General features: G+C 37.3%; 1 protein-coding gene across 2 annotated transcripts in view; it reads left to right on the forward strand.

Annotated features, from left to right (window-relative positions):
* The first annotated feature begins 431 nt into the window (after positions 1-431).
* PPIL4 (peptidylprolyl isomerase like 4) overlaps positions 432-12,780 on the forward strand; it is a 32,026-nt gene continuing 19,677 nt past the window's right edge. The window contains exons 1-8 of one of the 2 annotated variants that reach the window (XM_082474773.1): positions 432-631; positions 5,344-5,411; positions 5,499-5,563; positions 5,962-6,079; positions 6,679-6,821; positions 7,328-7,424; positions 8,160-8,276; positions 12,616-12,740. In XM_082474773.1, coding sequence (XP_082330899.1) covers positions 562-631; positions 5,344-5,411; positions 5,499-5,563; positions 5,962-6,079; positions 6,679-6,821; positions 7,328-7,424; positions 8,160-8,276; positions 12,616-12,740 — 803 coding nt within the window. In that variant the 5' untranslated portion in view covers positions 432-561. Of the gene's footprint in view, positions 632-5,343; positions 5,412-5,498; positions 5,564-5,961; positions 6,092-6,678; positions 6,822-7,327; positions 7,425-8,159; positions 8,277-12,615; positions 12,741-12,780 lie in introns of both variants that reach the window. The other variant, XM_082474772.1, reaches the window with a different exon arrangement.

A 12,780-nucleotide genomic window follows, 5' to 3' on the forward strand; every position in this document is an offset into this window, starting at 1 on the left:
GCCCTAGGCACGCGGGCCTCAGTAGCTGTGGCTCGCGGGCTCAGTAGTTGTGGCACGCGGGCTCAGTAGCTGTGGCTCACGGGCTCAGTAGCTGTGGCTCACGGGCTCTAGAGTGCAGGCCCAGCAGCTGTGGCGCACGGGCCTAGTTGCTCCGCGGCATGCGGGATCCTCCCAGACCAGGGCTCGAACCCGTATGGCCTATATTGGCAGGCGGACTCTCAACCACTGCGCCACCAGGGAAGCCCCCCATTCTTCGGATGGACACAAAAGGGGCACAAATCCTTCACAGAAGCCCCTTTGAGTGACAGGCTTCCACGCCAGTCGCCAAGGGCTAAGGACGATTTTCAAAAGGGCCGCGCCATGGGCGGGACCCACGGCACCGCCCGACAGCCGGGCGAGGCGGGGCACCGACCAGACCCGCCCAAAGGAGCCTCCCGGAAGGGGGCGTTGTCGCCGGAGGGGTGACGTAAAAGGCGTCGCGCCGAGGGTGACGCTTGGCGTAGTTGACGTCGGGCTGCGCCTGTCACCCCTGGGGCTTGTTGCGGAGGAGGAGCGGGCGCCATGGCGGTTCTGCTGGAGACCACCTTGGGCGACGTCGTCATCGACTTGTACACGGAGGAGCGGCCGCGCGGTGAGGCCCGTGCCCCGCTCACCTCTCTGCCGGGCAGCTATCTGCTTTCCCCACTTTGCCTTTTCTGCCCGGTCCGCGTGGACTGGTTGGAGCTTCTGGGCTGATGGTGCCCGCGACTGCGCTGTTTTATTAGCGGGCCTTGGTTGAAAAGTTTTTTTGAGGAGCAGCCCTTCTCCGCATCTGGTGCTGGGTCCGGGTGGCGGGTGCTTGTGGTTATTAAATGCGTGTGTGTGTGTGTGTGTGTGTGTGTGTGTGTGTAATGCAGCATATACAATGCCCATAGCTTTTGCGGCTTTACTGCTTTTCACTAGTCAGAGGAACTCAAGCAGTACTCCTTGGTGTGCAATCAGTATATCCTGATGAAAGCAGGGAGGATGGGCTTGGAGCCGTGAGTGTGGGCATCCCTCGTGGTTGGAGGAAGGGCTGTCCGGAGGTGTGCACCCAACCTTAGCAAACACTCATTGATCGCTCACTATGCGAGACTTTGTGCCAAGCCGTGGGATGGGCCTCTTGTCCTTGAGACTCTAATTTTCCATTGGGGGAAATAGGCGCCGCAACCCATTTAATTTCTTAAGCGTTGTAGTGGAAGAATGTGTAAGTTGCCATGGAAACCAGAGGAGGGTGTAATTTTGGAAGGGGGCGGGGAGAAGCAAAGCTAGCAAAGAATTGAGAGCACTTGAACTAGCTCTTTGAAAGATGAGTGGGAGCGAGGGTTTTCTTGTTTGCTTGGAATTTTCTGGAAATAGAAAGTAGATCCGCGTGGCTTGGCCGTGGAATGGCAGACTGCGAGTCTGGTTGTATACGTTTTTAGGTGAGGTCAGGTCGTGAATAGCCTTGTGTACCCTACTGAAGCCCAGAGTCTTTGAAGGGTTTAAGAGCAGGATGGAGGCATGGCAAACTTCTTGTTTTAGGACGATAATAAGTAGCAGTGTGGAGAATGTTTCAGACTGGGGAGAAGCTGGAGACCAGGAGAGTTTAGTTACAACCAGGGTCCTGCCCCCATGGAATGCAGTCTATGAAAGAAGATGAAACAAGCTGCAATAGGGTACCATGAGTCCCTCCTTACGTGCTACACTTTATCCCACGCTGTTATCTCCACCCCTCAACACTCAACCATACCTCTATGCCTTTCTCATACTGTTGTCTCTACCCCACATTTCTCTCCACTGTTGTCCTTTTGGCAAAGTTCCTGCTTATTATTCAACTTTCAGATCAAGCATGATCTCTTCTGTGAAACTCTCCAGTGTCCCTAAGCAGAGTTCGATTGGTTTCTTGTGTTCTGTCTCAGGTTTTTTATAAATCACAGTACATATTTTGTTATAGATTTACCTATTTGCCTGGAATTATTTGCAAGTCTTGGTCTCCTCTCAAGAATGTAAACTCTAAGAGAATAGGGATTGTGCCTTAATTATCTCTATATCCTGAGCACCTAGTGCAGTGCCTGACACTTTGAGGGCATACACCAAAGGTTCATTATATTGAGTAATGCAAATATATGTGTTGTATTAGGACTCTTTGTGCAAGTGATAGAAACTCAACACAAACTGGCTTAAAGAAAACAGTTGATTGCCTCATGTTACTGGGGTAAGCTTTAAGGATGGCAGGACCAGGGGGTACACAGGATTTTATAGGGAATTGTATTTTTCATCTTTTGGATTTGCTTTCCTTTGAGTTTGACACTCTCCATGTGGAGCAGCACCTGGCAAGTGAGTGGGCCTTTTCCGTAGAACTATGAGAGACTAAAGGGGAGGTAGGGTTATGTCACCTAATTAACACAGACAAAATGGCCAAGCAGTGTTTCTGCAAAGATAGCTTGGGACACTAAAAACATAAGTCCACCCTATTTGTATATATTTGTAAGCATGTGATTGGATATCTACTTCTATATGTAACTACTTATCAATTTATAGTAAATATATCCAGACTTATTTTTCTTTTTTCCTCCCTCCTTCTCTCCCTTCTTTTTCTTTCTTTTTTTAAAAAACTTTTTATTATAGAAAACTTGAAACATATACAGAAGTAGAATCATGTAAATGAACCTCATGTGCTGATGATCAGCTTCGTTTAACAGTTGTGAAATGTTTCATTTATAGCCCCATTCCACTGGATGTTTAAATTTTTAAATTTTTTTTTTTTTTTTTTGTCGCACCCCACGGCTTGCGGGATCTTAGTTCCCCCGCCAGGGATGGAACCCGCACCCCCTGCATTGGAAGCGCGGAGTCTTAACCACTGGACCACCAGGGAAGTCCCTCTTAAATATTTTTTAATCTATAGGTTCTCCCCCACCCCATTTTAAAATTAAGACTTTATTTTTTTAAAGCACTTTAAGGTTCATAGCAAAACTGAGGTGAAGGTACAGAGATTTCCCATATCCCCCCTACCCCCAGTGCACAGGCCTCTGCCATTGTCAGTACCTCCCACCAGAATGGTACATTTGTAATACATTTGTAATGTTTCTACCATGTAACATTGTACATACTTTACATTTATTACTACAGTGGTACATTTGATGAACCTATATTGACACATCATTATCACCCAAAGTCCATTATTTATGTTGGGGTACACTCTCGGTGGTGTGCATTCTGTGGCTTTGGACAAATGTATAGTGACATGTATCCACCATTACAGTATCATACAGAGTAATTTCACTGCCCTAAAAATCCTCTGTGCTCTGCCTGTTCATTCCCCTCCCCCACATCTCCTGGCAACCACTTATCTTTCATTGTCTCCATAGTTTTGCTTTTTCCAGAAGGTTACACAGATGGAACCATACAGTACGTAGCCTTTTCAGATTGACTTTTTTCACTGAGTAATGCATTTTAGGCTCCCCTGTCTTTTCATGGCTTGATATCTCAATTCTTTTTGCCTTGAATAATATTTCATTGTCTGGTTGTACCACAGATTATTTATCCATTCACTTACTGAAGGACATCTTGATTGCTTCCAAATTTTGGCAGTTATGAATAAAGCTGCTATAAACATCCGTGTGCAAGTTTTTGCATAGACCCGTTTCCAAATCCTTTGGGTAAATGCAAAGGAATATGATTGCTGGATTGTATGATAAGAGTGTGTTTAGTCTAGTCTTGTAAGAAGGTCCATATATTATATTGGTTGATACATCTCATAAATATCTTTTAATCTGTAAGTTCCCCCCGCCCCCCTTTTTTCCCTGAAAAATTTTTGAGAAAGAATCTGGGTCATTTGTAGAATTTTTTTAATTTTGGATTTGACTGATTTTATCCCTGTTGTGTCTTTTAATATATTCTTCTGTCCCTTCTATTTCTCATGAATTTCTACTTAGATCCAGAGCCTTGATCAGATTCAGGTTTAATGTTTTTGGCAAGAATATTTCATATCAGGTAGACTGTACTTCCAACTGCATCACATTCAGGAGGCACTTGATGTCTGGTTGGATCTTTTTGTGTTGTTAAAATTGGTTAGTGGTTCAGGTCTGTCTACCTGATATATCTGTTATAGTGTTCCCATTAGCTTTTCACCTAAAGATTTTGGCAACCATTGTTGATCACTACTTAGATTCATTATTTTTGTTTTCTAGTTAAAGGACTATTCCTATATGTTTAACAGTAACTCCAGGAATACATTTTTTTTTCTAGAAAAATGATCAAAAGCCTGATATTCAAGACCCTGCAATAACTTGGCTCCATCTTACCTCTCCAGCTTTTTAATCCTCTATTCCTCTGTGTCACTGGAGAAGTTATAGAAGTTAGACTAGTCTCCTGGACCCTCCCCAAAACATTTAAATTCCCACTTCCAGGGTATTTCATAATGTCTTCCCAGCTTGAAATGCCCACTCTCTACTCTCTGCCAATCCAGTTCTTTTAATGTTCCCTTAAGCCTCCAGGAGGTCTTCTCATTTCCCCAGCCAGAAACAATCTCTTTTCAACTTGTGTGGCATATTTAAAACCACTTTTAAACTTTGTACCATTTAAGTGCACAGATGGTATTATCAGGTGTGCCCACTATTGTAACTATTTGTGTTCAGGTGTAAGGACCCTAGTTTAGTGTAAGCTCCTTGAGGGCAGGGACCGCCTCATATGTCTTTCTGTCTGTTTGGTTTCTAGCTTAGTGCCTTGAGAAGTTGTTAGCATGTTTCTCTACAACTAGTCTATAAACTTGTTAAGGGCAGAGATCAAGATTTAATGGCATTTGACCTAACAACAGTGACAGGTACTTAGAAGATTCTCAATCAGTGTTTATTGGATAAATGAGTGAATTTATTTAAAAAACATGGTACATGATAAGTATATGGATTTTTGTGAAGGGCTATTTAATCATTGTGAAAAAAATGGTCCCAGATATTTTGTTTTCTCTAATATAAATAAATCTGTACCCATTTTCAGATACTCTGCTAGATCCTTTCCAATCATAGAGTCCTCTTTAGTTTTTTTTTTTCCTCTTACAAAAAATCAATTCATCAACAAGTGATTGCTTATCCCAGATAAGTTTCAGTTTTCTATATAGTTCAGATGCCCAAGAAATCAAAAGAAAAAGAGAATAAGGTGATAATTTAAAACATATTGCCTTTTTCTAGGATTACTACCTTTTTCAATGGCTTTGGACATTTGACCATTTGGGGAGGAAGTTTCTGTATGGTAGTTTAGAAATTAAACTATACTAACTGTGCTTTTATGTGGTTAAAAATATATTTGTAAACTACTGTGATAAATTTACTATTTACTTTCTTTCAGCTTGCTTGAATTTCCTGAAGTTGTGCAAAATAAAATATTACAATTATTGCCTTATTCACAATGTACAGGTGAGTTGGTGGATATTAGTCATGTTCTTTGTCATTGGAACTATCTAGCAAGCTCTCTGAATTAACAAAGTATCCTATATATTATAGAGGGATTTTATCATACAGACTGGTGATCCTACAGGGACTGGCCGTGGAGGAGAGTCAGTTTTTGGGTAAGTTCTTTTATTTTCAAATGAGTAAAAATAGAATTACCTTTTAACAATGTTAAGTAGCATATTTCAGTCTGCATTTTAAAATACGGTTCAAATATAGATTTTCCCCAAGTTCCATAAATGTCTATAGCAAATAAAAGGAATATTTTGAATCATAGTGGCATTTCTATAAAGAAATGGTAACCTGGGACTTCCCTGGCGGTCCAGTGGTTAAGACTCTGCCCTTTCACTGCAGGTGGCACGGGTTCCATCCCGCAAGCCATGCGTGCAGCCGAAAAAAACCAAAAACAAATGGTAACCTTATCTGTTAACCCTAGCGCCCTATATGTAACCCTAGTAGTTTTATATTTCATGTTGAGTATACTTATATTTTATAACCTTATTATATGTATTTTTAGTCAACTGTATGGTGATCAAGCAAGCTTTTTCGATGCTGAAAAAGTGCCAAGAATTAAGCACAGGAAGAAGGGCACTGTGTCCATGGTGAACAATGGCAGTGATCAGCATGGATCTCAGGTTAGGAAATGGGTGAGGAGATGAGTTTTGCTGGAGGGAACCCACAAAATTATCTTTGTAAACTATCTAGTAATGAGAGAATTTCAATCAAAGATATTTGTTAGAAGAAAAACATGACACTATTTTTTCCTATGTTAAAAAAATCCTTATTATTTTGTTCCTTTAAAAGTAAAACATGTCCATTGGGAGGAATTTAGAAAATACAGAAAAGCACAAAGATGAAAATAACATTACCTACAATCCCACCATTCATGGAATATCACTGTTCACAGTGTGGCCCGTTTCCTTTCAGTGTTTATTACTTATTTCAAAACAGGTCATGTTGAGCACCTTTCATTCATTGTCACAACAGCCCCATTGGAGTAGATGCTTTTGTTTCCTCACAGTTTACATGTGAAAAAACTGAGATTTGGTTTGTTCAAGTATTTTAAACAATCAGAGCATCTGTATTTATTGATATTTTATGTTTAAGCTTTGTGCCTTATACTTAGTAGTAGTGACAAGTAGGTGAGAATTCATGCAATTAATGTAGTCTTTTGTAACTGATTTCAGTTTGAATTATATATGTATTTGTATTTATTCTATGTCTTTCTATATAGTTTCTTATTACAACAGGAGATAATCTAGATTACCTTGATGGTGTTCATACAGTGTTTGGTGAGGTGACAGAAGGCATGGACATAATTAAGAAAATTAATGAGACCTTTGTTGATAAGGACTTTGTACCATATCAAGATATCAGGTATGGTTACAGTTTACTATTGAAATGTACTAGAATGTTTTATATGTGATGTTTGACAGGTAATGGGGATGGCATATGTAGGACTGGTTTTTGGATAATTCTAAAATGTGACTATAAGAATCTTTATAATAGAGAATACCTTTATTTAAAAAAATACTTGTATTAATTATAAATGCTTATGTTGGGAGGAATTATTAATCCTTTAGCTTTTAAAAAATGCAGATTGTTGAGAGATTTGACAAAATTACTAAGATTTAGTCATTTATATTACATCTTAGTGTAATACAGAGTAATAAATATAATATATAATATCAAACAATCAAAAACAGTAACACTAATTGTGAAAGTGTACACTAGTAATATTCTTGTGCAATAAAATTTAAGAGCTTATGGTTTTTTTTTGGTGTTAGAGATACTTAAGATATTTGTTATAATTTTTATACAAAGTAAAACATGGATTCTGAAATGGCATAAATGTAACATTTGACTTGGATTTATTTTGTGAGGATAAATCATACAGTGATTTTAGATGATCCATTTGATGATCCTCCTGATCTATCAATTCCTGATCGATCGCCAGAACCTACAAGGGAACAACTAGAGGTAAGGAGTCTTCTTGTGATTGAATGTACATACATATTAATGTTTTGCATAAAATTTGCTTTTTACCTTATTAAAACTTATTTCTTCAGAATGATTATCTTGCTTGATCAATAATACTAGGACAAGTTTAGAGTTCTTTTTCTCTTCCAGGGAGATACTCATTTTTCTACCTATCTTTTTATTTCCCTAATATTCTTTCCTTAGCTCTGGAAGCTTATATGAATACCTTGGGGAAATATTTCTCTTATATCTTAACTCTAGATAGGAGTGTAGCTTTAAGGCTAAATTAAATTATCAGCTTGTGAAGGAACTTTTCAACTGGGGATACTTTTGAGCCAGGCTAGAACCCAGAAATTTCTGTGGCATGTGACTTTTTCCCTCAGATCTAAGGTAAAAATTTCTGCGTATGAGGCTTCCTCAAAGCTGAATTTATCTTTATAGTTGGGATTTAATGCTTAATTTCTAAGACCATTTATCTTCTGTATTCAGCACTTAGTTGGATACCAGATAGTTCCTATACAAATGTTTATTTTGATTTAAGAATAAATTAGATGCCTAGTCTGGCTAGTATTATTGAATTCATCTAAATCAATTTTCAGAGGTAAGTTTGTTTCACATTTGTGAAACAAATGTTCTAACACATTTGATGGAACTAAGAATAAAGCATAATGTCTCTCATGTTTCTTAGATTTTTCTATTCTTTAAATATATATATGAGTAACTTCTGCCTTACAGAGTGGTCGAATAGGAGCAGATGAAGAAATTGATGATTTCAAAGGAAGATCGGCTGAAGAAGTAGAAGAAATAAAGGCAGAAAAAGAGGCCAAAACTCAAGCTATTCTACTAGAAATGGTAAGATAATTACTTTTTTCAAATAGTTGTTCAGCAGTATATTTAATACATATTCATTGTGAGTTTATTTCTGACTTTTTGATAGTTTTTAAAGTATTAAAAAATTTAGCTAAGAGTTTTTTTCTGGATTAAATTTTGTATGACATAATAACACACGTGAAAGTAAACAAATTTGATTCCACTATTAATATAGTGCCAAGTGCCTTTTTAAAAAAATGGGAAATAGATATCCAGCTTACAAATATTAATTGGATTTCAGTTGTTTATACTCATCTCATTTTTAAAGAGTTTCTTGGACTGAATTTTAAGTATATTAGAGAATAATTCTTTGTACATCTCAAGTATTGAGATTAAATAGTAGAATACTAAGTACAGGATAAAACCTGGGCAGAAATTGAACACTCTAAAGTATACTCTTTTCTGTATTACTAGCAATATGAAGTCGTTTGGGGAACAGTTATTCAGTACATGATTAGTTGACCTACTAGGCATTTTTTCCATTTCTTATTTTTGTGGAATAGGTATACCTTTCACGTAGTAGGTTGTCAATAATATTGGAATGGATAGATAATAATTAAGTTTTTATTACTATCATTATTTTATATAGTAGAGCTTTCAGGTTCATTACCTGTTTTATAATTTGTATTAGCATCACTAGTCTGAAGGAACAAATACTAAAGACTATAATTCAAGAAAACTTTACTGAATTAAAAAAAAATTAAAAATGCACAGTTTAATGAGCACACTGTGTTATCTGAGAATATTGACCCAGAATAGCCAACACCAAGACAAATTCTAAGAAAATTACTGGACTTAAAAGAAAAATCCTTTGAGCACCTGGGCAGCAAGAGTCAGTGACTTATAAGGGAAAGAACATTAGCTTATCATCAGAGCTTTCATCAACAAAGTATAGAAAGTTTATGCCAGAATAAGAGGGGTTAACATTCTTTAAACTTTTTATTTTCAGATAATTTCAAATTTACAGAAAAATTACAAATAATAACACAGACAACTTCTATATACCTTTTACCCAGATTCACCCATTTTTAACATTTTGCCACATCTGCTTTGATCATTCACTCTCTCTCTCCTCTCCCACTCTGTCTCTGATTATACATGCACATACACACATACTATTTTGGGGGGACCATTTGAAATTGCGGTGCAGATATCTTTTCTCTTTCATTAGTGTGTATTTCCTAAGAGCAGCAATATTATCCTACATATTCATAGTACAGATATCAAAATCATGAACTTTAAAATTGATAGAAATTACAGTCTACATTCCAGTTTTGTCAGTTACTTCAGTAATATCCTTTATAGCTTTTTTTTTCCTGCCAGTCTAGAATCCAGCTCATGATCGATCATCTGTTGCATTTAGTTGTCATGTTGCTCTAATCTCTTTAATCTGGAAGAATTCCTTAACTTGCCTTGTTTTTCATTACATTAACATTTTTGAAGAATACAGGTCATTTATTTTGTAGAATATTCTTCAATTTAGGTTTATCTGCTGTTGCCTTGTGATTAAGATTCAGGTTATATATACACCCATAGCCAGAGTACTACATAGGTGACGTTGTATCCTTCTCAGATGTCACATCTGGAGGTGGATAATATCCATCTGCCTCTCATTGGGAGGTGTTCATTTTGATCACCTGGTCAAGGTAATCCATTGTCTGGGGTCTCCACTGCATAGTTTCTGTTTTCCCCTTGCAACTAATAAGCCATCTGTAGCAAGGCACTTTGAGACCTTCAGATATCTTATTCCTTGTCAAACTGTCCCTCTGGATTTCTTAGCCATCCATGACTATTGCTTGAACCAATCTTGACTCTGATGGGTGCAAAGTGGTGATTTCCCAACTCCGCCATTTTTTCCACACTTGTCAGCCTGCCTTCTGTTGTAAGGAAGAGCACTCCTTTATTATCGCTACTTATCATATATTCATTATCAATATGGACTTGTGGATTCCTTTTCTTGTTTTGTTTTTAATAAATAGAACTTATTTTATAGAATAGTTTTAGATTTACAGAAAAATTGAACAAGAAGTACAGAGAGTTCCTATGTACTCCCTTCACCCTCCCCAACAGTTTACCTTTTTAATTAGCATCTCGCATTAGTGTGGTACATTTGTTACAGTTGGTGAGCCAATATTGATAAATTATTATTAACTAAAATCCATAATTTACATTAGGATTCACTCTTTGTGTTGACAAATGCCATGTATTGTACAGAATAGTTTCACTGCCTTGAAAGTCTTCTGTGCTCCACCTGTTCATCCCCCTAACTCCTGGCAACCAGTATCTTTTTTTTACTGTCTGCATAGTTTTGCCTTTTCCAGAATGTCATATAATTGTAATCATACAGTGTGTAGCCTTTTCAGATTGGCTTCTTTCACTTAGCAGTGTATACTTAAGGTTCCTCCATGTCTTTTCATGGCTTAATAGCTCATTTCTCTTGATTGTTACATAATATTTCATATGGGTCTACCACAGTTTGTTTATCTGTTCACCTATTAAATATCTTGGTTGCTTCCAAGTTTTGGCAAATATGAATAAAGCTGCTATAAACATTTGTGTGTAGAATTTCGTGTGGACATAATTTTTAACTCGTTTGAGTAAATACCTAGGAGCACAATTGCTGGATTTTATGGTTTAGCTTTGTAAGAAACGGCCAAATTCTCTTCCAAATTGAATTACCATTTTGCATTCACACCAGCAAGAATGAGACTTCCTGTTGTCCTACATCCTTGTCAGCACTTGGTGTTGTCAGTGTTTTGGATTTTAGCTGTTCCATTACGTGATCCTGTGTCCTTTCAATTCTCACAATTAACAAGTTTCCTCTATTTTTTAAGAACATCGGTTTTTCTTTATTTGTGTATAATGTAATGGTAATTCAGCTAGTGTTTTGCAATATTGTTTTGACCTTCATAGCTGTTATGAATATTTTAAATTTCCTTGTAGTATTTTAAAGTTATCTTTGACTAAGTAGTATAACAAGTTCTTTTTTAACTCATTAACTTTTTTTCTCATTTGTGCTTCCTTTAGATGTATTTCTGCCATTATAGGTGCCTTTTGGGATTTTTACTGATTTGCTCTTCCCCATATATGTTGTAATGCTGCTTATTGGGCATAGGTTATTGCTATCTTTTGATAGACTTCAGAGACACTGAGCAGATCTTACTGGCTCAGTTGCTTCTTACTGTTTATGATTTCCAAGATTTCTCTCTCTCTTTTTTAATGTGTTTATCCAAGAGGAAACACTTTATATGGTAATCTTACCTGAAATCATCTCTGAGAGTTTTTGAATATATGTATGAAGGAATATTGTTTCCCCATCTAAAGGCTCATGGTAAACATACTTTTCCCACAAGGAAAACAACACCATCATCATATCATGGTTTTCTCTTACTGTCACCCTCTCTAGTTCTTTAGTAGGAAGTGGTAGGCTCAGCTCAGCACAGTAGTTGACCATGAAGTTGACTTTGGTTTGACTGAAGTAGAAGATGATAGTGAGGGTGAGATTAAAAAGCTAGAAACACTATCCAGGAATTGTTGGTGTTCCATACTGAGCAATAATGTGGAGAAGAATTGGGCATTACTTATTGCCGAAGGCTAGATTCAGCATGACAGTATTTTTCAAAAGTTTAAAAACAAGTAAAACTAAACAGTATGTTACTTAGGGGTGTATACTTATGTGGCAAAACTCTATAAAGATCTGTAAGGGAATGGCCAGAAAGGAAAACCAAAAGACTCATTTGTGGTGAGAGAGGCAGAGGGATAATGGAATCAGGGGACATTTTAGTTCTTAAGCTAGTTGGTGGCATCATGGGTGTTTTTATTTTCATGCTTCATAACTTAGATATACTTTACATCAATTCTTTCAAAAATATATTAAATACTTGAAGAAAGAAAAAGCGGAGATAAAATTGGGACTTTGAAGCCAGGTAGACCTGGGTTCAAATCCCAACTCTGTTGCTTACAACTGTGTGGCCCTGGGCAAGTTAGTTATTTAACCGTTATGAATTTTACTTTACTCATGGAAAAGTAAAATGGAAATTGCATGGTTGTTTTAAGAATTGGCAGTAATGTATATGAAGTGCCAAACATGGTCTTCACACAAAGTAGGGGTCGGATAAATATTTTGGCTATTAATATTGTTACTGCCAGGAAGCATGGAGTTTTGAATTTTGAAATCTTTAAGATTTCTTTTCCTGAGCCTGTAGTTTATAATGTAAATTTAGATATTTCAGGGAATCAGCATTGTGGGCTAAATACGGGATGTTTAGAATGCGAATTAAATAAAGGAGTTGATTTATATTCTTGTTTATTTATCATTTAGGTGGGAGACCTACCTGATGCAGATATTAAACCTCCAGAAAATGTGCTCTTTGTGTGTAAATTGAACCCAGTGACCACAGATGAAGATCTGGAGATAATATTCTCAAGATTTGGGCCAATAAGAAGGTAGTCTCTAGAATTAGTGAAAGATTTAGAAAAACTAGGT

This window comes from Balaenoptera physalus, assembly GCF_965194825.1.
Source record: "Balaenoptera physalus genome assembly, chromosome: 9".
NCBI classification, from domain to species: domain Eukaryota; kingdom Metazoa; phylum Chordata; class Mammalia; order Artiodactyla; family Balaenopteridae; genus Balaenoptera; species Balaenoptera physalus.